At 44.3% G+C, this 26486-nt stretch overlaps 1 protein-coding gene across 8 annotated transcripts in view; it reads left to right on the top strand.

Annotated features, from left to right (window-relative positions):
* elavl2 (ELAV like neuron-specific RNA binding protein 2) overlaps positions 1 to 24085 on the top strand; it is a 44065-nt gene extending 19980 nt beyond the window's left edge. For 2 of the 8 annotated variants that reach the window (XM_058384034.1, XM_058384035.1), the window contains exons 2-8: positions 5887 to 5977; positions 9520 to 9760; positions 14520 to 14623; positions 17646 to 17799; positions 18811 to 19036; positions 19564 to 19602; positions 21585 to 24085. In XM_058384034.1, coding sequence (XP_058240017.1) covers positions 5906 to 5977; positions 9520 to 9760; positions 14520 to 14623; positions 17646 to 17799; positions 18811 to 19036; positions 19564 to 19602; positions 21585 to 21912 — 1164 coding nt within the window. In that variant the 5' untranslated portion in view covers positions 5887 to 5905 and the 3' untranslated portion in view covers positions 21913 to 24085. Of the gene's footprint in view, positions 1 to 1371; positions 2721 to 5886; positions 5978 to 9519; positions 9761 to 14283; positions 14381 to 14519; positions 14624 to 17645; positions 17800 to 18810; positions 19037 to 19563; positions 19603 to 21584 lie in introns of those variants that run through there. The other 6 variants (XM_058384038.1, XM_058384040.1, XM_058384036.1 and 3 more) reach the window with 5 other exon arrangements.
* The last annotated feature ends 2401 nt before the right edge of the window (positions 24086 to 26486 follow it).

Consider the following 26486-nt stretch of genomic DNA (forward strand, 5'->3'; position numbering starts at 1 on the left):
CAAGGTTCAGGAAAATAAGCGTCCTCGTGTCCTTCCCCTGAGGCCGAGCCGGAGCGTTATCCAACAGTCCGCCATTCATCCTTACAGATAATAGACCCTCACCCAAGTAGGGCAGAGCATGCATCGTGTTTATTCCTTTCTTTCTGCATCTTGACCTGCTCTGTCACTGTAAGTCGCCCTGACCCAGGGGCACGTTGTGCATTTTTACACACTGCGTGAACACCGTGAGTTTAGCCTCGGGTCCCAAACTTTTAACGAGATACAGGGTAGAGTAATACAGTGCGTCCACAGACACCAGAGAAATAAACCCTTTTGCTTGCTGTTTACGGACTCAGATGTTATAGGGATAGATTGTGACCCTGGGAGGTGTCGAAAGAATTCGTAGAGGGATCGAGTCTGGATGTATAGCAGAACTTTCAAAGCAGAACTGCTTTGCAGGACCGCTGCAGAGTCGGCTTTTCGGGCTATCTACAAACAAAGACCGCTAGAGTAGAGTAATAACGTGTCTGCTAATACAGGAGCGCAGGAAGAAACATCAAGGCTGGAATTCCTAAAACGTCTAGGCAAATTAATGTTAAGAGCCTTTTGTTTTCTCCTCGTTATCACCTTGTCCAGTACAGATTCAGCTGTGGTGGTGGTGTTTCCACCAGTCTGTGTACTGGAGGTAGGTTGATGGAGAAATATCTCCTTCTTCTTCTTCTTCTTCTTCTTCTTCTTCTTCTACTATACTAGTGCAGTGCATCATTGGATGAATAAAAATATTTACAGAATTCTGACTCTATTTTAACCCTCTGGACCAATCAGTTTAATTAGTTGTATTTTTTTAATCGTTTACCAAACTTTCTAACATATTGTGACCTTGTTGTCTGCACCTTTTTTCTTAACGTGCGTTTACACATTTGGTGTGTTTGGGATTTTCATGACTACGGAAATGTCCGTGTCCCTACTCGAATACACTCCTGAGCGGGTGAATTTACACACCTCACTTCAAATCACATTTTTATAGATCTGTATCTTCTGTATCTGGGTTTATATGGTAGAGTTTACATTTTATTTCTGTTATATTTAAATTAGGTTTTTCAATTCATTAAAAAATTGGACCCGAGTCAAGACAAATCCATACACCGAGATGAGGAGAAATAATCTGGTGACTGAGGACTCGCTTATTTATATTATATGAAATTTTTATTGCTGTACAAGTGACAAACATCTTCCACTTTGGTCTTTACTCCGATTTGCTCGTTTCAGCCTCCTGGCTGCTCACGCCCTTTTATGGAGTTCTGTGGGCGTGTTCAGTTTTAAAACCATGCGTGAATTATAATCATGGTATCCTAAACTCGAGGTGGAGCTTGGTCCTGACTTGTCCCCTCTTATGGAGACAGATTGGGTTTTATTTGTTTGGAGGATGTAAAGTACGAGATCAATTCAGTCTCCAAGACAGCGGTCTCCTCAGGTTCCTCATTAAATATTGAACTGATGAATCATCTCGCAGAGAAGCCGATCCTCTGATCCTGATCGCCGGCTGAAATCGAGTACAGCGTGTTCAATGCGTAGGATGAGAATGGGTGTACGGTAAAATGGTGTAGAGTTTATCAGAGAGGAGGGAATCGTGGACGCGTCCCTCCTGAAATCCACTTCTGTCTTCTCTTTTATTGGGCTGCTTTGTAAAGCCAGGAAGTGGGCCAATGTTTTCCTCCCTGTTGAATTAAAAGGTGAAATTACAGAGGGAAGAGGAGTGTAGAAGCTAGATAAACAGCCGTCTTCCTCTCCTTTCCCTCGCACTTTTTGCCGTGCGTAGCGTTTTTTTTTTGTCTGGCTCACAGTCAGCCTTTCTTTTCCTCGGGCTGTATTGAGCTTTCACAGGCTAAAGATGCGGTCTCTGCAGAGCGGATTCAGATGCTGCCGGATTGGATCGATTCGCCCTTTTGTATCCGTCGGACGTGGTTAAATTAGAAAGGCTGGTGTGCGGGAATAAAGCTTTTTATTATACAAATCTGCATCGACGTCAATCATAACTGTTGAGCTGCCATGCAGGAAGACGCGACTTCCTGGTGATTTTGTAAGCAGAGGGTTTTATTAATCCACCTGCGAAGCTTTTTCAACCACTTCATGTATTGAAAAATATTTACGTTGCTTGTGAAGTGTCCATGGTGTTATCCTAACAAGAACGAGTCCTGTCTGAGGAGCTGGGGATGATTCCTCGGTGCTTTATGAAGAATTGTATATCGGTGTGGTTCTTGAAATCACATTCGAGACCAAAACACGACCGATCTGAGATTCTCTTCAGTCTTCCGAGAAAACGTTTAGTATCCTGATAACCGAGTCGATTCAGACATGTCTTTAGTCGCAGATTCTTCTTTTTCCTCCACGTGTTAAACTGAGCCAAAGGACCAAGCTGTACTGCTGAGATGAAGCACTGTGGTACAGTGGAACCTCAGCATATGAACCGAATCGCTAGAGGCGAGTTCCTAAGGTGAAAATCTGTATTGAGAAACGAATTTTCCCATTAGAAATAATGTAAATGCAGATAATCCGTTCCAGCCACCCAAAAATATGACCAATACCAAGCGTATGTAAACTGTATGGCTGCTTACAAAGAAGCCAAGCATTCCATGTCAAGGCTCCTCACAGGAAGTCGTGCCACCAAGCTTGGGCTAAAAATTGAACGGACCTGCCCACGCCAAACAAACGCCCGGAAAATCGCCGAACTCATGCTGAAGGTAACGTTGGTATCATGGGTCGACTCTTTCAAAGCAGCTTTCACTGACAGGAAAATAATTCGTAAACTCTCTTCGCTTGGCTTTCCACTGACGCTAACAAGTTTTGAACGGCTCCCAGACGTCCGCGCAACTTAGCCGGCGTTCAGTTCATCTGTGAGCTGAGAACACTTCATATATCGATGCACATGTCAAAGAAAAAATTTCAATTCCTTAGGTGAAAATGTGTAAAGGAGGGCATTCGTATGTATTTGTATTAAATTAGCTCATTATTTCCAGTCACACATTTTTTTTTTTTTACTCACAATGATTCGTTCTACTTCCCATCATTGGATTTCTGACCAGAGAATGTTTTATCCGGATGCTTTCAGCAATCTTTGACTGAAAGAAACCTTAAATGTTTCAGTAAAAACCTTCCACGAAATGTCTTTTACTCCATGAGCCGCCGCATCTTCATCCTTTATCATTCAGCCCCGTCGGAGCCGCAGTCCAACCTCAGTTATTTCTAACATCCAAAATATTTAATTTCATCAATGCATCATATTCATCAACAGGGTTTTGTTTTTTTGTTATTAGATTTAAAACGTCGACTCCGGTTTATTTAGACGTCAGTGGGTTTGTTCACGATCAGGTTAAGTGTGAACTCGCGCTGGCTGATGGTACGAAGCGCCGCTCCTTTCTAAGTGTTTATTGTGTAGGTGTGTGATGGACATGATGCTTGATCTCAGACTGACCTCTGGACACACATCCTCAAAGAGCTCTTTAGTCTTTCTGCTCCTCTGATGATTCCCTCGACTCGGTGAGGGGGGCACTCTCGGGAACCCGGATACAAGATGGTGGATAAAATAAATTGGTTGTGGGTCATCACTTCCCTGTTCCACAAGCGGGGAGCAAAACAAATAAACCAACAGGATATCAAAGGGCTGAAAAACAGCTTGCCTGCTTTTTACCCCCGTGTTCATTCTCTCACACAGGAAACGGGGTAAAACCCGGTACAGAGAGAGTGGAAACGTGGCCAGACGATCAGAGATGCTGGTCATGCTGTTTTTCTCAAGAGCGCAGGACACTGCACGCTCCGAGGCGAGGCGAGGATAAGGACAGCGCTTACATAACGCCGCCTCTTTTCCGGGAATTCGAGCGCTCGCTCATTAGCCGTGTCCGAATGCGGCTTCACGCACAGGCCTCGTTTGTATTAATTAACCCATTAGCTCGTCATACTCTATTTAATTAGGTTTCCAGGCAACCGAAGCACAGGACTGAGCGAGCACATTAGACCTGGCGAGGGAGTTAACCAAATTCCGTCTCGGATCGAAGGCGACGTATCCAGGGACGAACATGACGCTTCTTACAGGCTAAGCAGCACCAGAGTGAACGCTAATCAGCTAACCAATCTTTCAGTATTAATCACGTTACATTAAAATACATCTGAGACTGAATAATGACTATTAATACAGTGAGGAAAAGTAAACCTGGTGGATTGATTTCATTACAAAATGTTAGTATTAGTTTAAAATAATAAACGTTTTATTCAGCAGTATCTGGTGAAGCCTGTATGGTGTGTCGTGTTTGCTGTGTTTGCAGTTAATGATTTTATTTTTTGTTCTGTTCAGGGATTCACTTCTTCCTTTGTCGGAAGCGGTTGAGTAAAAGCTGATTGTGATTTAAGGCCGTAAATAAACTGAGAGCCTCTTGGCCTTCCCTCGACACTCACTACAGTACTGAACGTTACAGCGTCACACACCTCTCCTAAACTAAACACACACACACTGCTCTTTACAGGCCACTCAGAGGTCAGAAATAACCACGCTAACTTACTCCAGCTCTTATATACACAGTGAGAGAGGTTTACAAACTGTGTGTCTGCAAAATGGCAAAAAATGTCTAAAACATTTGTTTAAATTCAGAAGAGAATTCTATTGTCCGTTCTAACAAATAATCAATTTTTTATTGTAAAAATATTTTATTATAAGGTCTGAAAAGATAAATTTTGAAACATCAAGGTTTGTGCTCGTAATGCTGCGTTAAATAAACATCTAAACGCTGATTTAATAACCAGAGCTGTGAATGTACGCTCATTATATCTGATCTTGTTTAGGAATAAAGCTAATAAAGTCTTTATCTAATAAAGGAGAAATACTGAAAGGAGCTGAAGTCAGGGAGTTTTTGGCTTTTATACTGGAATCAGTGTTGAGCTTTTTACCTTTCTACTTGAGTGAAGTGCGGATGAGAAGAATTTCTGAACTTCTGTAACACACACACACACAGCTTCATATACATAGAACTATGGGAAGAGAGACAGAGGGAGACAGACTGAAAGATAGAGATAGATGGAGAAAGAGAGTGACAGACAGAGACAGACTGAGACACACACAGAGATAGAGTGATGGAGAGAGACATGGATAGAGAGAGAGGGAGACTCAGATAAGGAGGGAGAGAGAGAGATGGAGAAAGGGAGATACAGGCAGACTGAGATGGGTGGAGAGATAAAGATAGATGCACAGAGAGAGAGAGGGAGGGTTTATCCTGATATTGAACATTTCTCATAGTTAAACACATGAACTGGTCACTCTTACATTTCAAAGTCTGCCGGGATTTCACAAGTCTGACCTTCATCTTTGCTCTTCTCTCTCTCTCTCTCTCTCTCTCTCTCTCTCTCACTCACACACACACACAGTCTGTCTTTCCTTTTCTTCCATCTTGAGATCCATCCTCCTGGATACAGCCTTCTCCATCTGATTCAGTACATCACTGATCATCTCACACCAGAACCCTAGATCACTCAGTTAGTTTAACGTCAGCCTCCTTTACATCCTGATGTACGGGTTCAGTGGTGAAGGTCGACTCCAGGCTTCTGTAGACCGAGAGGCTGGTGATTGTGTAATGGTGCGTGCACGCGAGTGTGTTTTGGGATGTAAATATAAGAATACAGCACTAGTGTATAAATGATGGTGTTGGATTATAATAAGAGCATGAAATGAATTTAATAACTTTACTGTAAATGATGACTGTTCTGTTCTGATGGCTTAGAAATGTCTGCATGGCTTCCCCAGTATCCAAAACGTAACCTAAAGCAGTCCCTCCCCCTCTTCCTGTAATGATGTGATCTGTTCTGACGTGTGTGTGTGTGTGTGTTTCTAACACGGTGTGCTCTGTGTCCACATTCTTGCAGACGGCATCTCCAAACTAACATGGCAGTCAGGCTGTGTGATGTGGCTTCTCTGCTTAGAAGTGGCTCGTGGGCGGCTGAGCCTTGGACCGGGGTCTGTGGGACTACTTCTTTATTTACTCATTTTATTCCTTTACTGTTTTTTCTCTCTCCTTCCCATGTCAATCCAGTCACGGACATTTTCCTGTGGTGCTCGGCGTCACATCTCAAGCGCTTTGAGAGGGAACAGGTCCAGGTCCAAAACTAAATACGAGACATTCTTTCAGACTCAAGCTGTCTTCACTCTGTACCTTTCATATTAAAAGTGATTAATTCATTAAGTTTTAACTACAGCAATGATAACGGGCCGAAAACTAATCTGTAGCTTAAACCCTGTGCCTTTAAAGGTGCAGAAAACTAGTGAGGGGGGAAAAGATGGCTGAAGTGATGTAATAAACATGGACTTGTCTGATTAAATGCTAAATAATAAAGCAAAGGTTCAAAGTCGAGAATTCCCACCGAAATATAAGGACAGTTTCAGTTCAGGTTGAAGTGCCAGTTCTTTTCTTCCTGCTGGTCCTCTTCAGCTTGGTCTCAGATGAGGGTCAGGTTTAGACAGGCTGGACTCACGCTGGACCGGGAGCTGCTGCTGCACTGAGACTGGGTTCAGGTGTGAGATTTCGCTCCAGAGCAAATTTCTGATCTGTAATTCTCGAGTGTTTAAGGATGTGAAGGGGCGTGTTTGAGTGTGGGGTGGATTTGTTGATTGAAGAAAGGGGTTTGTTGTGGAAAGGTGTTTTGAGAAAAGGTTGGAGTGCGTGTTCTCAAGGTGGAGGAAATTAGGAGTGTGTGTTTTGAATATATGTTGGGGGGGGTATGTAGGTGTGTGTGTAGGGAGGGGTCTGTGTGCGCGCATATTTGAGTGTAGGGGTGTTTGAGAGTGTGTGTATAGGGAAAGGTGTCTCTGTAGATATGTGTAGGGGGGTGTGTGTGGTGGGGGTGTATCTAGGTGTGTATATGTAGGGAGGGGTCTGTTTGGGTGTTTATGTATGTGTGTAGGGAAAGGTGTCTATGTAGGTGTGTGTATGGGGATTGTGGGGGGGTGTATCTTGGTGTGTGTATGTATGGGGGTGTATGTATGTGGGGGTGGGGTGTATCTAGGTGTGTGTATGGAGGTGTATGTATGTGGGGGGAGTGTATATGGGGGTGTGTGTATGGAGGTGTATGTATGTGGGGGGATTGTATATGGGGGTGTGTGTATGGAGGTGTATGTATGTGGGGGGAGTGTATATGGGGGTGTATATCTAGGTGTGTATGTATGGGGGTGTATGTATGTGGGGGTGGGGTGTATCTAGGTGTGTGTATGGAGGTGTATGTATGTGGGGGGAGTGTATATGGGGGTGTGTGTATGGGGGTGTATGTATGTGTGGGGGGAGTGTATATGGGGGTGTGTGTATGGGGGTGTATGTATGTGGGGGGAGTGTATATGGGGGTGTATATCTAGGTGTGTATGTATGGCGGTGTATGTATGTGTGGGGGGAGTGTATCTAGGTGTGTATATGTATGGGGGTGTATGTATGTGGGGGGGGTGTATGGGGGTGTATGTATGGGGGGTGTATCTAGGTGTGTATATGTATGGGGGTGTATGTATGTGGGGGGGTGTAGGAGGGGTCTCTGTCTGTATGTATGTGTAGGGAAAGGTGTCTATGTAGGTGGGGGTGTATCTAGGTGTGTATGTATGGGGGTGTGTGTAGGGAGGGGTCTGTGTGTAGGGGTGTTTGAGTGTGTGTGTGTATATGGAAAGGTGTCTCTGTAGGCATGTGTAGGGGTGTGTGTGTGTGTGGTGGGGGGGTATCTAGGTGTATATATGTATGTGGGTGTGTGTAGGGAGGGGTCTGTTTGTGGGGGGGGGGGTGTAGGGAGGGGTCTCTGTGTATGTATGTGTAGGGAAAGGTGTCTCTGTAGGTATGTGTAGGGGTGTGTGTGTGGTGGGGGTGTATCTAGGTGTATATATGTATGTGGGTGTGTGTAGGGAGGGGTCTGTTTGTAGGGGGGGGTGTAGGGAGGGGTCTCTGTGTGTATGCATGTGTGTATGTGTAGGGAAAGGTATCTATGTAGGGGTGTGTGGGGGTGTAGCTAGGTGTATATGTATGGGTGTGTGTGTAGGGAGGGGTGTGTGTGTAGGGGTGTTTGTGTGTGTATAGGGAAAGGTGTCTATGTAGGGAGGGGTCTGTTTGTAGGGGTGTGCATGCATGCGTGTAGGGAGGTGTGTGTATATATGGGTGTAGGGAAAGGTGTCTATGTAGGTGTGTGGGGGGTGTATCTAGGTGTATATGTATGGGGGTGTGTGTTTAGGGAGGGGTCTGTATGTGTGTGCATGTGTGTAGGGGTGTTGGAGTGCGTGTATAGGGAAAGGTGTCTGTAGGTATGTGTGTGGGGGTGTGTCTAGATGTGTATGTATGTTGGTGTGTGCGTGTAAGGAGCGGTCTGTATGTGTGTGTAGGGGTGTTTGTGTGTGTGTATATAGGGAAAGGTGTATGTATAGGGGGGTTTAGGTGTGTGTGTGGGGGGGTATCTAGATGTGTATGTATGTTGGTGTGTGCGTGTAAGGAGCGGTCTGTGTGTGTGTAGGGGTGTTTGTGTGTGTGTATATAGGGAAAGGTGTATGTATAGGGGGGTTTAGGTGTGTGTGTGGGGGGGTATCTGGGTGTGTATATGTGGGTGTGTGTGTGTGTGGGGGGGGGTTGTCCAGTGTTGAGCATGTGTAGAGTGTATAAGGTGTTGGAGTGAGTTTGCAGGGTGTGTTGAAGGCTTTGTATTTGAAGTGAACTTGTTGGTGTTTGAATATTTAGCGTGTTTGGTGTTTAGCCTGTGTGGATGTACACTGCGCGTGTGTGTGGGGTTTTGTCGGCACGCTGGTTAGATAAATAAGCTTTAATTGTATTTACTGGTGTTTTCCAGCTTGGTGTAATTAGCTGTTACTTGGTGCTAATGTTAATATGATTAGGAAATGCTTTACTGCTGATCAGCTGCTTTCTGCTGTAGCCGTCTTTATTACGGTGTTAATTCTCCTGATGAACCGTTCTGGCTTTTATTATACTGAAAACAAGAGGAAATAAGTTCCTGTCGATTATAGAGCTGCCGTATCGTCGGCGGAGGATCTTTTACTCTTTCAGGTCCTTAACGTGACCCGATCAGTGTTCCCAGCTAATTATCCTCACTGATGTTGCTGGTTTCTACAGCAGGTTGAGATGGGGCTGTGGGAGACGCGGCAGACGACGTGGGTTTACACTCGGGATTATTTTACGACTTAAATGAAATAACAGATAATGTCGTTTTCCCAACTTAATGAGCGTTTTTAACCAAAAAAAAAGTAGGATAGATAAATGATTTATTTAAGTGAGTCTTGAATAAATGATTTGTATACACAATTTATCCCCCCTAAAAACTTCGAACTTTTGCATGGAGAATTTTTTTTCTTTCCTCCGCGAAACCCTATTTTTTAGGATATTAGACCTTAAAATCTCTCCTCGCACCTACAGGTAAAATGGCTCATGACGTCTTGACAGGATGGAAGGTTAACAAATGTCTTGACCCCCCCCCCCCTTTTTTTTTTTTTTTTTTTTTTTTAATTTTTTTTATTTTCGGGTTATTTAGCAGGTAATTGCTGCCATGGAAACGCAGCTCTCGAACGGACCGACGTGCAACAACACGAGCAACGGTCCGAACCAGATGAACAGCTGCTCCTCGCCGGTGGAGTCGAGCGGCATGGAGGACAGCAAGACCAACCTGATCGTCAACTACCTGCCCCAGAACATGACCCAGGAGGAGCTCAAGAGCCTGTTCGGCAGCATCGGCGAGATCGAGTCCTGCAAACTCGTACGAGACAAAATCACAGGTGAGGATTGATTTTATTTTTCAGGGCCTGTTTTTTTTTTATTTGTTTTATTTTCCTTCACTTTTAACTCTAAGAAGGCCATCAATAAGAATTTATTAATTTATTTAGGAAAATATTCAAAGAGGGTTCGATTTCACCTCATCAAAATCCCTGCAAGCTACACACACACGGTTTTAGCTTTGTTCTGCTCATGGGTGCGTGAAGATCCGATCCCGATGCAGCCTGGAAGATTCTGAAGGTTGTGTCCAGAAAAGTGTCCAAAACGCGTCGCCTGCTCTGTTTCATAAGCCAGATTAAGATGGTTTGGACATGTTCAGAGGAGGGAGAGTGAGTATATTGGTAGGAGAATGTTGGACATGGAGCTGCCAGGCAGGAGGCAAAGAGGAAGGCCGAAGAGATGTAATAAATGAGGATATGAAGCTAGTGGGTGGAAGTGTTGAGGATGCAGAAGATAGGGATGGGTGGAGAGAGATGATTCGCTGTGGCCACCCCTGAAGGGAAAAGCCAGAAGGAGAAGACTTAAAATGTTGCAGCTGTCGTTATACACGATCGGTTCAGTGTGATCTGATGTATTAATTAACGGTGTATGAGTGTGATCTCTCTGCATCATACTGCACCTGAGGAACTGGACAGTGTTTGGTTGTGTGGTCTTTATCAGAATTGAAGTGTGTGATGGACTGAGTGATGAGTGTGGTATTGATGAAGGGCTGTTGATCAGCCTGAACGTCTCTCCTGAAGTTTTCTACGACTTTTTAGTAATATGCATCAGTTATACAATGTTAACTGCTTATAAAGGGCGTGTGTATTCTGTACGTTTCTAAGGAGACGCTGGATTATAAACGGTTGTAGAAAGGACACTTTTTTTTACACTCTCCCAAATGAGGAGGAGTCTGGTTCCCCTCAAGGTTCTGTCCTCAGATCATCTCCAGGAGCTTTTCCCTGCCCGGTTGCCCCTGACTTGCTCATTAGGGATAAATCCCTAATGATATTTTTTAAATGTCTGTGGATTGGGGTCTGTTTTCCGATCAGTCACAGACGCGCGTCAGGGGATGCAGTCGTTGCTAAATTTGGGGCTGTTGCTCATCGGCGCTGCTGGTTATTGTGTTGTGGACGTGGGCATGCAGCGGGCTTTGTTTCTGACGCGAGTGTTATGAAATGGACGTCCCACGTGAAAGCTGTCATCACTCTGGAGCCTCACCTCAGTAACCACTGACTACTGCAACTTTACTGTGAGAGGTGTGTAAGCATGCAGGACTCGGTCACTCTGCTGCGTCCGAGTATTTTTAAAGCACCGGGGTCGGGTTCAGACCGAATGCAGTAACAGGACGTCTCCATACGTGTTGTGGTTGATGCGCTCGAGTCTAAACATCACTGCTACTACATTTAGACACTAGGTCTAAGTCTCAGCCATCACTACTTTCCTGCTCTTAAACTCTTTTAATATAGACTAAACATGACCGTCCGATCTCAGGCTCTCAGCACGAGATCTCCTTATCGTCTCACTATAGCTCTGCGTCCTACGTTTATGAAATGGCGCTCTTCCCCTGAAAATAAAGCGAGGCTAGATAGGCCATGTTCGCTGAGCAAAATGTTCTCATTATACCTTTTATTTATTATTTTTTTATATAGTTTCCCCCCCTAAGCGAGCGTGGTTATGAAACTTCCCCGCTAGCCAAGCAGATTGGCTCAGTCCCTTTAAAGAGCCATTTAATTGTTAAACATCAGTGGTTTTATTCCAGGCACTTGTTTTGAATCCCGCCCCACACGCATGCACTCGGCACGCCGGCGGCTCTGCGGCGCTGCGCCTCAGTGAGATGCATTAAAATCCGCTTGAATGCGCTCTACAGTCTCCTGCGAACCTGGATATATATATTCAATCTCGCTTTCTGACTTGTTATAATCTGATCGTATGTGGAGTTTAATTCACTACCTCCGAGTTAATGCCGTAGATTTCTTCCTGCCCAAAAAAATTGATTACTGTGGATTAATATTTCTGTGCTGTAATAATGACTACAGATTGAAGATTTTATTCCTTATTAATTTTGTTTAAACAATTGTCCTTGGTCTCCACTGACCAGTCTTTTTGTATCTCTGAGAGCTCAAACTTCTGCTCCATCTTCCTCTTTATGTTGTGATCTGTCTTGTTTGGGGAAACGCAGGACTCTACAGCAGGTGGTGAAGCCAGCAGATCAAGCTGTAGTGGATGAACCTCTTCTCACTCATCATCATGAGCTCTTCACACCCATTGATGGAATCTCGGAGCATCTGGGGAACCTTCAGCAGTCTCTGATGCGTCTTTTCTTCTTCCTCCTGAGCAGCTCGTGCCTAAAATACCCACCGCTCATCACTACTGATACTGTAGAACGCAGGATTATCTATTAAACGCTGCTCTCCTGGTTGATGTTCCTACATCAGCTCAGTGTTGGTGTGCAGTCCGGTTTCTGTGGCCGTCTTCATCGGGATTTATGACTCTACAGTTTTGGAGCACAGTTACCGGACTCTGCGGTCTTTTGTGCTTCGCCCCTGTGTCGTGTTACATCACTGTCCTGGCGAATCTGCGTTCTTCCTTCCGCCTTTGTCTGGAATGACGATCTACTTATGTACCTTTATTTAGCCCTGACCTCTGTCAATACAGCGACTGAATCTTCTCCGTCTCTCCTCTTTCCTCCTAGCTCAGCTTCTCGGCTTCCTTGTTAAAGCACACCACCGTTAGATCTCCCACAGAAGCGCACTAAACGGGGAGCCAATTATAGCGAAAGCAGATGCTTAGAGCCACTCTCTCGGGGACGAATATGTATTCTGCCAGTTTAATTGGCACTTTGCTGGTTGGTTTTGGTGAGTGAAAGATGGGATGTGTAATTTATTTTTATTTTTTTCTTTTCCCCTCCATATTGGAAAAATGCTAGTTATGATATGGTAACAAATTCACCTTGTCAGATGAAATCCATTAGTTTCTCTTCATTTACATTCACAGTCAGACCTTTATTTCCTTTAAAGCCTCTGGCAGCATTCGAATAAAAAAAGATTCTCCTTGTCTAATAGATGAGGAATGTGTACATGTCTATATGTACAACAAAGTAAGATGAGTATAACGACCGGGAATGACTCCTGCGTTTCTACGATATTTTAAAAGTTCGCTGACCATCACACCTTTTGAGCTTTCCCCCTAAACTGTTGAAGCCATGATATGTTGAGATTTCCCTTCACTGGAACTCAAGCATGACGAAGCCCCTGTGCACAGAGCTCCTTGAAAACATGAAGGTTGTGGAGAGAGAGAGAGAGAAGCTAGTGTGTCTTGGGATGAACTTGGACCACTGACTTCCTCATCCAACATCAGTGTCCGATCTCACTCATGCTTTTGTGGCTTATTGAGTACAGCTCTGCACAGCCTACGCTCTGTTGTGAAGGTTATTATAACAGCAGAGGGAGACTCCATCTGATGAGGCGCTCATAAAGGCACATATGGGTGTGAAGGTCGAGTGTATCTGGCAGTGTTGGAGTAATTAGTACACATTTCTGACAGAGCTCGTTTGTTATTCGTGATGCCCGGTATCCAAAGAACTTTGCTGCTTATAATCCGGGTGTCGTAAATCTGACTCCTGTAATCGACGACCTCCATGTCTGCGTGTTGCTTTATTTTAAAATAGGAACCAAAAAATGAGATGCACTCGTGTGCATCATTCTTTCCCCAGTCTTCTCTCTCCTCCCCCTGTACAGTGGAAAGCAGTTGTCTCGCAGTGTTGCACATTCCGGATGGTTGCGCTTTGGGGATCCCAAATAACAAAACACAAAGCACCATCTCTCTCTCTCTCTCTCTCTCTCTCTCTCTACCCAGAGTAGGATTTCCTGTGTTGCTCTTTTTGCTGTAAATTTTTTTTTTTTTTTTTTTTTGGATTCGACGCTGCGATTTGGCTCAGCATCCTCTCTACAATCTCACCGTCTGTGCTGATCATTAGAAGGTTTCGCTGTAGCGGAGGAGGCTGAGCTGAACCTGACCAGCAAGCTACTTCTTGGCTGTGGAAATTGCATCGCTACCATGTGGTGGAAGGGAGTGGGTGTCGAGCTTTATTTTTGTTTTTATTTATTTATTATTCCTCAGGCAGATTCGAGATTGAAATTATTCAAGAGAACAGAGATCTTCATTGCTCTCAGCCTGATGAGTCATAGCAGCAGTCTATTTTTATTAATTTATTTACCCCCCCCCCCCAAACCCGTGTCTATTAAAATAAAAACGTCCATCATGTCAGGCCGGAGGAGAAACTTTCCTTTTTTTTTTTTTTTTTTTTTTTTTTTTTTGCTTAAATCCAGTGAGAGGGATGAACACAGAGGGAACGCTTCTACTTATACGTAACCTTATGGCTGATTAGCCTCCTGCTGTGTTTACTGTATCAGCAGGAAATGCTCTCAAGACGTTTCAGTGTGTTTCGAAATGTCCGGAATACGATCCTGATGGTTGCTGAACTCCACATTAAACCCCATGAACAGTCAGAGCTCCTGAATAACCAAAGTGCGGTGACGTGTGTAAATGTGCCCGTGTTGCTTGAACGCTGTTATTGCTGGTGTTCGTGGAGCGTGTTCAGGTCTCCTGTTTCATGAATAAATATTTCTCACTTTGAAGCGGTGAGGTGGTGTTTTTGTTTTCCTGTGATGAGTTTGTGTATTTTGCGTGCGCTTAGAGTAACACCATACAGTTTAATCCCCTTTGTTTGTAGCTAATGGTTATTTGTGCATTATCTGAACCTGCTTGTTTTGTCTACAGGGCAGAGTCTGGGCTACGGCTTCGTCAACTACGTGGATCCAAAAGACGCAGAAAAAGCCATCAACACTCTGAACGGACTGCGACTGCAAACCAAAACCATTAAGGTAAGAGGAGCGCGAGGAGATAAACGTACTATGATTTAAAAAAAAAAACCCTGTTCTCCCTCCAGTAAAACGTGGATCTGGAGTGATTGACAGCTGTGTATCTGTGTTAAAGGATGTGATGGTCCATATTAAACTACTCATCATTTTTCTCCGGAATAAGCAGAATGCATGCAGACGTAACTAAAACAGATGAGTGGCAGCTTCGACCCCCCCCGGGTGATTGCTGTATAAACACAGTATCACGTGAAGGCACTGTGGGTTGAGGGATCTGCAGTACGACACTTCACAACTCAGGATAAAATCAAATGCCGGAGCAGCATCTTATTTCTTTGTGCTGTTAACCAAAAAATTCAAGTTGATGATCTGCCTGCGATGACAGTCTGCAAGTATTAAGAAAGAAAAGTTAAATAGGGAAAAGAGATGTGGTTCGAGGTCAGGAGGAGGAGGAGGAGAAGGGAAGGCGTGCGTCAGAGCCGATGGATGAGCGTTGAGTTATGGCAGCGCGTTCCCTTCATCTGTTCTCCAGAACATAAAGTAGAGAAAGCAAGGGCGAGTCTGGTGGCGTTTATCGATCGCAGCTCCTGCGCGTGCCGACTCCGTTCGAAGCTTTAATTAAAAGCGGGCAGTTTTTATCGACGTGGTCGAGATTGCGAAGCCGAGCCAGCGTCTCGCGTCTGCCAGCGTTCTAATTAAATTTAGGCAGATAAGCACTAGGCACTGTGTCACCCAGGCAGAGCTGCTGAGGAGGCAGAGAGAGAGAGAGGGGGGGAGATTTTAGCTATTTCACAGTTCTAGATACGTCCTCCTAAAATGATGAGCCCAGCTTAGTGACACGAGGGTTTAGTCTTCCTGCTTGTGTAGCAGAGCAGCATGATGCTCCGGGTTCTCTCACACGTTCTCTCTCTCTATCGGTGAGGAACAATTCCACAGCGCCGTGTACACAACTCCAACGATACACAAATGACTGACTTTTCCTCTCCTCACGCAATATTCCTTGATGCACACTGAAACGCACTTCACTGAATTTCTAGTGATTTTTTTTAAAGCGGTCCAGAAATCGCAAGCAAATTTTTTTTCAATCAAGTTATTACTCAATAAAATGTTTACGCTATACACTGACTATGTGGAATAAATGCTAATATAATCCCCGTATTTGATGGGGGGGGGAAAGGTGTCCTTTAAGTCCAGCAAGCAGAGGAGAGGGAATGTGAAGATGCTCATATGCGTCATGTTTGGTTAATAATATAAAACTCTCCGTTCATGCTGTGATGCAGGACTGATGCGTCATCCTGTACAGTATTGAGACAACACTTCAGCGCTGCCTTTATCTCAGCTGCTACACGGTTTATTCGATGTTGACGGATCAGTCAGATAAAGGAAACTGTCACATCATTAATCCCTAAAAAACCTGGCAAGAATTAGTCATCTTTCTCCTTGTGTTAGCACTGCTAGCTGTCTAGATAATGTATCTGAAAGTCAGTTGTGTGTGTGTGTGTGTACACAGAACTCTGTTCCTGAGGGGAAAAATGTCCACTTCAGATGAGTGTAAGCTAAAGAAATGATCAGTTTTTAAAAGACGTAGCGTACACGCTCACTAGTGGTGATCTCTCCTTGGTTAGATTTGTCTGACTTGATGTTTGGAGGATTCGGCTTTACTCTACAGAGCAAACAGTCAGGCATTCCTGTAACTAAACTCTTCGTTTCATCTTCTCGGTTTAAAGGAGAGATATGCCGCCGCCGCCGTCGTCGTTTTTGCCAAAAGCAGCTTAGCATATGCTCGTGTTTGGGGCTGCGCGTGAGCCGAGGGATTTGGTCGGCGTTTTGAGCAGCAACAGCTCACAGTTTGGAGAGGTGTTGCCGTCTCCTGCGTTATAAATATCTCCATCTGTTCCGAACTGTTCTCGCTCTATAGACAGTGGTTGGGCGTGATTGTGTCGTTAGCTTAGAGGCTCGAGTGAGTGTGCGCTATTGTGGGCCTGTCAAAGCTTTGTGTGCGTGCATTTAACGTTATTATGAAGAATAAAATCCGTCTCGCAGCGAAGGCTCGACGTGCCGCGGTTCTGTATTTAGGGGGAGAAAAAACGGAGGCATTGAGCACTGGAAATGTTACTACACATGCAGCCGCGTCGAACCTCCAAGGTGTGTTTAATCCACACGTCATTCTGGAAACCTGTGGAGTCGGCGTGAATGGAATTAAGGCGCTTTTGTTCGGAGTTTAAACACCTCCCTTTTTTTCAGCATGGAATTTGCTTCGCTTTAAAATCTCGGTGTTACAGCAGTGATAAAATCTGATGTATTAATAGTAGTTTGGAGAACGGGTGAACGTAAATGTGCCTCAGTCTGTGTATATATCACTTCGTTTACACCGCTCGAGTGTCCTGGAGTCACCTTGTAATGAGACCAGCGCATGCCAACGATCCAATCACAAGTCCTCGATCAGATTTTGGGTGTGGCCAAGGAATGAGTGGGTGATCCCGTCATGTATTGTGTGTGGCCGCTTTAAGTGAGTTTGTCCACAGTGGAAACACACCTATTGTAATTAACCCTACAGGACCAGAACTGGACCTGGACCGTACATCCGCAAAAATCTGGACACCTGACCATCACACACTACTCCGAACTGTTAGCAGTATCTGAAACTCGTGCAAACCTGGCATGCCCCCCCCCTTCATCGCTTGGTAATGGTCACTCATTCCTGACCCCTGTTCCTTACAGTTCCAGAAACATGTCAACTGTACACTAAGAGAGTCATCTCTGGAGGAATACTAGTGTAGTAATGTAGTAAATATGGAGTATGGTTTAGGAAGCATCCAACAGCTGATGGTGAGGGATGTGGTTGAAGAAGCTTGAGAGTCCATTATAAAGCGATGAGGCTTTTCAGACACGATGCTGGTTTGTTCATCTTGCTCCATCACACAGTATGAACATTTCCCCAGAGATGACACTAAACTGTCTGGGTTTGTGTTTTTCTATTTTTCACTGCTTTCTGTTGGCGTGTGTAACGCGTGTGTTGTACCATCAGGTGTCCTACGCCCGTCCAAGTTCGGCCTCCATCAGAGACGCTAATCTGTACGTGAGCGGTTTGCCCAAGACCATGACGCAGAAGGAGCTGGAGCAGCTTTTCTCTCAGTACGGACGCATCATCACTTCCCGGATCCTCGTCGACCAGGTCACAGGTGAGAGTCGCACCTGCTCGAGTTTACGTCATCGTTCACAGGACTCGGAGCTGCAGGAAATGCCCAGTGAGAGAATCCTGGTCCATTTCTAGATTAGTCTGATGTCGTCTTAATGTCGCTCCTCACTCAAGAGCTGGAGGAGGTTACAGGTGCTGCTGGTTAGTCTCCAGAAATGGCTGTTTTTTCCCCTCAATCCCTTCAGTCATAAATATGCATGGACAGATGAAATGTGAAATGGATTTTGGAGCAGAGAAAGGCAGACTGTGTAATGAAACCCACCTTCTCTCTCTCTCTCTCGCTCGCTCATTCACTCACCCACCATCATCTTCCCCTGAGGTGCTGCTTTAATGCCTGTTTCACAGTAAGCTTTAAAATGAATTTACAGTCAGACTGATCTCCCTTTCCAAAATGCCAAGTCTCTCACTTATGCCTGTGCTCTCTCATGCTCTTGTTTTTTCTCTCTCTGTCTCTTTCTCTCTGTCTCTCTCTCGCACAGGCTCTTTGTCTTGCTTTCTCACGTTTCCTGTGTATGAGATGGAGGGTCTCAATTTTTGCTGTTGTGTAAACCTCGACTCTGTCCAGTTAAATAACTTTTGGGAGAACAGGATGGAAAAGGAGAGAAGAAATGAAAGTTAATGGGGGGGGGGATTATGTAGAGAAGGTTCGAAAGAAAGAGGGGCAGAAACACAAGGGTCACTAATGTCTAGTTTAGCTGAAATGTTACAGCTAATATTCCTTCTGAGGATAATTTAGTGAAGGTGCTAGCGGTTAATTTCACTCGTACGTTCACTGGTCAGCGTGCATTAATAGAAACAAAGCCAGTTGGGACTGTGGACTTCCCATCAGTGTTTCAGCAAAAATAAAAAGGGTGGCCACTAACATAACCTGTCCTGTCAACCAATCAGAGACCAGAGAGTCCACTTTGAGTTTCTTGGCCTTGGAAAAGATTAAAAACAAGCCTGTACATTTTTATGACTTATCCTGTATCTGTAATGTTCCTCTCGTGCCCAGGCGTGTCTCGAGGTGTGGGTTTTATCCGTTTCGACCGGCGTGTGGAAGCTGAGGAGGCCATTAAGGGGCTGAATGGGCAGAAACCTCCCGGAGCCACCGAGCCCATTACGGTGAAATTCGCCAACAACCCGAGTCAGAAAACCAGCCAGGCTCTGCTCTCTCAGCTCTACCAGTCTCCAAACAGGAGATATCCAGGACCTCTCGCCCAACAGGCTCAGAGATTCAGGTAACGCACTGGAAGTAGGAATTTAGCTAGAGCTGTTTGAGGTTGGATTAATCTCAGCTTTCTCAGTGAAATGGACGTGAAAATTCTCTCCACTTCAGAGCGGAAGCCGTGGTTTAGCTCTTTTTCCCCTCTCTTTCTCTCTTAGTCGTAATGTGACTCAGAATGATGGCGCAGGTCACGTATAATTAATGTACCATATAATAATGTGCCAGACTGCCCCGTCACCGCGTCTGTGCCGCACATAATGACGATTAATTATTAAATCATAATGCGTGCGGCTAATGCGCGATGCGCCGCTGTTCAATAACTTCACCTTTTCAGTACACGTCTTTGGTCAGTCTTAGATCAGGCTCTTGGATGATTTGCTGCTGATCTCTGAGAGAGGAAATTAAATGATGGACAAGCCTCAGTGCTTTCACTCAGACCAAGTCTGTGTACATCATGTGTTGCATCCATGGGTGTTTTTAATCAGAATTAATAAAAGCTTGTTTCATTGTTCTGTGCTAATGGTCTTTGTTTGTTTTCAGGCTGGACAACCTGCTGAACATGGCTTACGGAGTGAAGAGGTAAATGTGCATGTGTGTTTGTGAAAGTGTGGACTGTTCAGTCCAGTAGTTTGGTGGTTTCTCTCACACTGCTAATCGAACAATGAGAAACAAGAAGTCGCTGCGTCTTAAAGACGAATCCTGACTAGAGTTAATCATGCTGTTTCACTGGACAGTAACATATCTCAACCAGAAGCATGGTGGAGATCTTGACAAGGTGTCTCACACACACCATGCATCGAGTTGACCTTGAGGGTGCCAAAACTTTTAATCTTGGCTCAAAATAAATGAGTATCGATGCTTAGAATCTGAACACACAAAACTACAAATCTGTGGTGCTGGCTTCACCACCACCACCTCTGAGCTGTGTTTTGTGATGGACCGACGTTCCATCCAGGATGAATCCTCCCATTGTCCCATAATCCTGACGATCCTCCATCACCATGACCGAGATGAAGCTCTTCCTGAAGACAGATGAATGCATGAACTTGTCTTTTCTCTACCTGAAACCATGCTGTGGGCTCTGTAGAGCATTGTGCATGCTGTGGTCAGCAAAGTGAACATCATGAAATGAAAATGAAATAATGAAATGAATGAAATATCCTTTGTCACATATACATTACAGCACAGTGAAATTCTTTCTTCGCATATCCCATCCTTGGAGGATGGGGTCAGAGCGCAGGGTCAGCCATGATACGGCGCCCCTGGAGCAGAGAGGGTTAAGGGCCTTGCTCAAGGGCCCAACAGTGGCAACTTGGCGGTGCTGGGGCTTGAACCCCTGATCTTCCGGTCAACGACCCAGAGCCTTAACCACTTGAGCCACCACTGCCCCAAGCCTGTGTCCTGCTTGAACCTTATGTTTTGTACTCTTTGGCTACTTGGTTACACTACTGGACACTTGACCATGAGAACGCAGGCGAAGTGTGGGATATCTGACGTGTTGCCGTACCTCACTGTCCAGTGGAAAGGATGTTGTGTACAATAGAACGGACGATGTAGTCGCTTCTGACGTTTGGGTGAAAGAGTTAAATCTTCCTGATTCGTTTTCCTGCACAGTAACTGTAATTCAGATGCAGAAGCATCTCCTTTCCTTTAAAAGACGACTAGCATCAGAATTCACGTTGTGGTTTTACTGGAGCAAAATGTAGCTCATACTGTTCCTAAATGGCTGTGTGTGTGTGGTGTGTGTGTGGAAATGTAGTGTTAGGAACACACCTGTCAGGATGTGGCTGCTGAGAGAAGCTCAGCCGAGTGTGTGATCTAATCTGAAACCTGCTGAAATAATTCATGCCCTGCTGTTCTAGACTGCAACCACACACACACACACACACACACACACACACACACACACACACAGAGCGCTACACACTCCTTCACTAGTTTATTTATAGACTTTTTTTTTTCCCCCTCCCTTTGGCAAAAGCTCCACAGAGCAAATGGAAAGAAAAAGAAAAAACATTAGCATTTTTGTAGATTTCTGTCAGACTAAATATAAGTGGATTCTCTTCACTTTCTTTTCTCCATACCAAATCCTCAATTTTTCATTTCTTTGCTATTCATAAAACGTCCCGGTGTTGGTCTGCAGCTTTAAAACGCCGTAGAAAGTAGCTTTCTGGCACGAATGAACGGAAGTGAGAGTCACGGAGGACCTCGGCAGACTCGCTCGGTACACTGGCAGCTACATAAATAAATAAATAAACGCACGCCCCACTGAGGATGTTTCGTAATGAATTTAGACGAGCTCCGCCTCTGACGTGTACACACTCCGGCTTTTCTGTGTACTACATGCTCTGTAGAGCGCCTTGATAGTCACTGTGCTGTCTGCTGGTTCGAGATCCCTGCACCTAGATACAGAAAAACTGTCAGATGTGGCAAGCTGAAATGAGTCCGTAGATTTAATTATGTACTTTATGTAATGTGTGTTTATCTAAGAGGGCGTGATGAATTATTTACGTATTCATTCCAAAATGGTGAGTGTGTGTTCACTGTAATTTCTTCCGCAGTAGGTTTTCTCCCATGGCCATCGACGGCGTCACCAGTCTGGGCATCAACATTCCCGGTCACGCCGGCACGGGCTGGTGCATCTTCGTCTACAACCTGGCTCCGGACGCGGACGAGAGCATCCTGTGGCAGATGTTCGGGCCGTTCGGCGCCGTGACGAACGTGAAGGTGATCCGCGACTTCAACACGAACAAGTGCAAAGGCTTCGGCTTCGTCACCATGACCAACTACGACGAGGCGGCCATGGCCATCGCCAGCCTGAACGGCTATCGCCTGGGAGACCGCGTGCTGCAGGTCTCGTTCAAAACTAACAAAACGCACAAAGCTTAACGCCGAGCGTCTCTCCGAGTTTTGGGAGCAGGCCGTGAAACATGCTTCAACTTTTCTCAGACATGTTTGCAAATCAGTGTTATAAAGCAAAACTTTTTTTTTTTTTTTTTTTTTTGTTCGTTTTTTTTCTGCTGGCCTTTACAAGGGGAAAAAAAAAAAGAAAAAAAGAAGTGATTAATAGCATGCGTTAGATGGCGACTGTCCATCTTTATTTAATTTATTTTTTTTTGGTTTGGTTTCGTTCGAATGTCTGTTTTTCCTCTCCTTCCTTTCATCTCGAGCCATTTTCAACGCGTTTAATATGGGATGACCTTTTGGTAATGATCTTTCCATGTTTAGTTTCTCATGTTGAGTTCATTGGCTGCATCGATGTTACTGTTTAAATTGAGGAAACACAAAACCACAAAGACAAAAAAAATTCTTAAAGCGGTATACCTTGCCAAAGAGCTGCGAACCTCTTTGAAGTGGGTTTCAAAACGAAAAAAGTGTCTATTTTTATAAAAAGAGAAGAAAAAAAAAATTTGGAGAAACTTTTTACTGGACATGGAGCAAAAATATTTTGACTTTGAGAAACTTATCTTCATACGACACCCTGTGAGATTTTCACACTTTACCAGACAAGTTTGCAAGAGTTAGAAACGATTTATTGACGACAAAGATCATCTTTCGAGGTCTTTGTGTTCCACAGCTTGCGCTTGGATTCGATATTTTTGAGACGCAGGCCGCCAAAACGCAAAGGTTTTATTACACACACACACACTAACACACACACAGGTGTGCATGCAGGATGATGGAGGGAATCTGTAGGTCGCGAGCTTATTTGGGTGAATCGGTTCTTCCTCCTTTAAAGAAAACGGGGTGTTTGGGTTCCTCAGTGCTGTACTTAGTAAACGCTTTGTCTTTCGAAACACTGACAAAGGTTTTAGCTGCTTAGAACGAAGGCGAGAACGGGCCGACGATGCCTGCGAACAGAACGACTGAGAATGATGTGTTCGAAGGGAGAAGATCTCCTGAGTTAATACCTTACTGTAAATAAGTACTTTACGTTGAGTAATATATGTATCGGGTTTTCGTTTTGTTTTGTTTTTTTCCCCCTCCCCCAAACCAAGAGTGTTATTTTTGTTTGGTTAATTTTGTTAAAGCTAATAATTTGGTTTGCCGATGAGAGTTGTTTAGTTTGTTTGATGCTTTATTCCTGTATCAGATTCGTTGGTGGTTTTGTCCGTAGATAGTCTTGCTTCTGCAAAATTCTAGGCATTTTGTTTTTCTTTTTTTTTTTTTTTTTTTGTTTATCTATATATTATAAGCATTAAATATTTGTGGTTAAAAATTGACGAGCCACAGTTTTGAGCATCCGATTTAGTTTTTCCGTATTCATGTTACACTTAACACGTAATATAACCCGTTTTAAAGAAAAGAAAAAATGGAAAAATTAAAAAAAAAAAAAGAAAAAAAAGTGTATATTGCTTAATCTTCATGAGGGGAGCCTGAGCAGGCTTTTTTCTACAACCGTAGCAACACGATGGCGTGTTTTATTCTCCACTTAATGAAGGAAAGAGCCTTTAACAGTGCAGTTCAGGCTCCCCGGATGTGTGGCAGTGTGCTATGCATTACAGTTTTTCTTTTCTTTCTTTCTCTGTTTATTTGTTTGTTATTTTCATTGATGAACTGTGGCTTTGTGCTGCTCGGGGACATGGAGAGCTTTTCAGGCCATGACGGGTTTATTTTTGCCCCAGCCCCCCCATGTTCTATTATTATTATTATTATTATTATTATCCCCCCACACTCCTTTCTTTCTTAAAAAGAAATGGCTCTTAAAAATTCAGCAGGGGACCAATCAGCTGCTGGAGTTTAACGGCGAGTTTTGACGGCGAGGCTCGTGGCGTGAAAAGCCTCCGTGTCCCGTCTGTAGTCTCAGTTCTGTAGTGTGTGCGTTATTTATTTGGAGTTGTACAGTATAACCTTATTCACAGCTGAGTTTTTGGATTTTTGGGGTATATAATATATCTTTTTTTTTTTTTTTGGTTGAGTATTTAAAACAAACAGTATTACTGAAGATGTACATGTTCTTTTTGCTTTCCCTTTTTCTTTTCTTTTTCTTCCTTTTGTGTTTGGAATACTTTGTATTTTTTCATGTTCGGTACATCAATAAATAAATTGAAGGGAGCTGTGATAGAGTTGCTCTTCACTGTGTCTTATTGCATCTTCCCTTCCCCCCCTCCCCGTTGCCTCCCGCCCTTATTTGTTCTTGTCTTACTTCCTTTCCCCCTACCTTGCCTTTCAGTTCTGTCCTTTTCCTCGCTTCCCTTCACTTCCTCCCCTTTCCTTGCCTTTGAGTTCTGTCTTTCATATTCCTACATTCTCTTCTAATTCTTTACCTTGCCTTTCAGTTCTGTCCATTTCCTTTTCCTCCCTTCCCTTCCTTCACCTTTCCTTGCCTTTCAGTTCTGTCCATTTCCTTTTCTTCCTTTCCTAGCCTTTCAGTTCTGTCCATTTCTCTTCCTCCTCCTCTCCTCTTGCCTGTCAGCTGCTTGAAGCAAGTGTGCTTCAGTGAGATTTTGGCAGCTGTAGGTTTGATTTAATTGTAGGCTTTTTAAGAGGTTTGTTTTCTCCGTTTTTGCATATTTGTGTTGTGGGGGTTTCTGGGTAATTGTGCCTCGTAAAGCCAGGCAGTCTGAAATTGCAGTCCCTCAAAATTCTCCCAGCGAGTCGTTTCCGTCTGTGCGAGTCCATTTGCGTGAGCAGGGGCGTTGGCTGTTACTCGGCGAGTTTTATCTGGGGTTTTAGAGGAACACGATTTCTTTAATCGGTCCGCACACCTGGCCTCGCTCTGATGCAGCACTGACTGGCACCAAGCTTCCGGAAAGTGCCACGAGATAAAGGAGAGAGGATGAGAGCTCACGACTCTCTTCCATGTTCACCTATACTTTAGTGCTCGGTTTAAGTGAGTTACTGAGGCACGACTACACACGGTTCCATTTGAAGATATTTTCCGTGATGGTATAGCATGCATGTTTGTCACGATCTGCCCTCAGCTCAAAGTAATGAAGCTTGTTCTTGGAGAGCAAAGAGTCAGAGTTATAAAGCGTAGCTATACGTCCATGCCTGGGTTGTGAAATCTAATCTAAAAGTCAGTCAAGTCTTTCTTCACTTGAAAGCAGCAGATGACCACAGCGGTGTTAATCCAGTGATGGACTTCCTTCAAAAAGCTCCATGATGATCAGTCCATTATGGGATAGCTAGATTGTGAAGCTTGTGGTCAGAAACATGTACAGTAAGTATTGACCCTACAGTCCAACAGATTTGAGCTTGAGGATGTTAAGGATTCTTACTGTTTACTAGAGCTAGTCAGTAGGTAAACTTGGACGTGACTAGCTTTGAGAAGACGAGGAAAACTACTATGATGGTTAGTCTCTACCAGTCTAATGTATCTTAAGTGTTTGCTGTGCTGCATTAATCTTTCAGTCACCATATTGAGACGGAGACTGAGGCGTCGCTGTTGATGCCCAGGAACTCGACTGCTGTTATCGGTGGCTGGTGGGGCAGGTTAGTGCAAAAAAAAAACAAACAAAACGGTTCATCATCCTACGCCAAACCCCTGTCCCTTTACAGCTGTTCATACTGCTCACAATATATAGGTTCAGAAGAGCCCCAGAAAGCAGAGGTGTCCACGTGGGAAAACACCAGGCCTTAGTGTCGGACAATACATCAGACTGGACATCACATAACTAATGGCTGTATTTAAGGGTGCATTAGGAAAAGATCAGGTCCCCAACACGCCATTAGGTGGATTTTACCCCCCCCCCCTTAAGCACCTATCCCCAAAGAAGCTCCACCCTGAGGAGTCATCTCAGTGATGAGACTAAGGATGTGCATTGACTTCAGCTCCCTATATTCTACAGCCCTGCATACACTTTTCTGTTCGCACGTGAAAGCTTGTTTCCGTGTACCTATTTATTAAAATCTTTAATGTGTTTTTCTCCTTCTCCTCCTTCCTGCTGGTGCCCCAGTTTGGTTTGTTAATTGCGGTGTGACGAGGCAGCGGCTGTAGCTCCTGCTGTGTGAAGAAGAAAAGAGCGGTAATGGCATATTGATTTTCCTCATCGCGCTCCACTTGAAGCTGGCAGCCGTGCTTTCGAGTGTGTTCAGGAGAGAGAGCGTCAGTCAGGTGATATGAGCACTATGTCAGGAGGTGTGTGGTGGGGAGGAGGAGGAGGATTCTCTCTCTCTGATGGTGAATAAATGAACAGTTGTGGTGTTGACGTATTTAGAATACACGTGTTTCTGATTCCAGGCTTATGCTTCGTGTTAATTTGCGATAGTTTGATGCGTGTCATTTTACTGAGGATTTTCTAAAAGCATAAGCAGTGAGATTATTCATGAAGAAAGGGGTATACAAATAGTTTTAAATACAGTAACACCTCACACATCCGCGAGGTTGTGTTCCAGGACCCATCGTGAATGACGAGGTTTCGCGGATGTACGGTGGCATCACTAAAAATGCTAATACTGTACAGTGAATGCTTATTTTTAAACCCTAAATATGACCCCAAATCATGCTCCCAAAGCACTTT

This window comes from Hemibagrus wyckioides, linkage group LG29 (genome assembly GCF_019097595.1).
Source record: "Hemibagrus wyckioides isolate EC202008001 linkage group LG29, SWU_Hwy_1.0, whole genome shotgun sequence".
Taxonomy (NCBI): Eukaryota; Metazoa; Chordata; class Actinopteri; order Siluriformes; family Bagridae; genus Hemibagrus; species Hemibagrus wyckioides.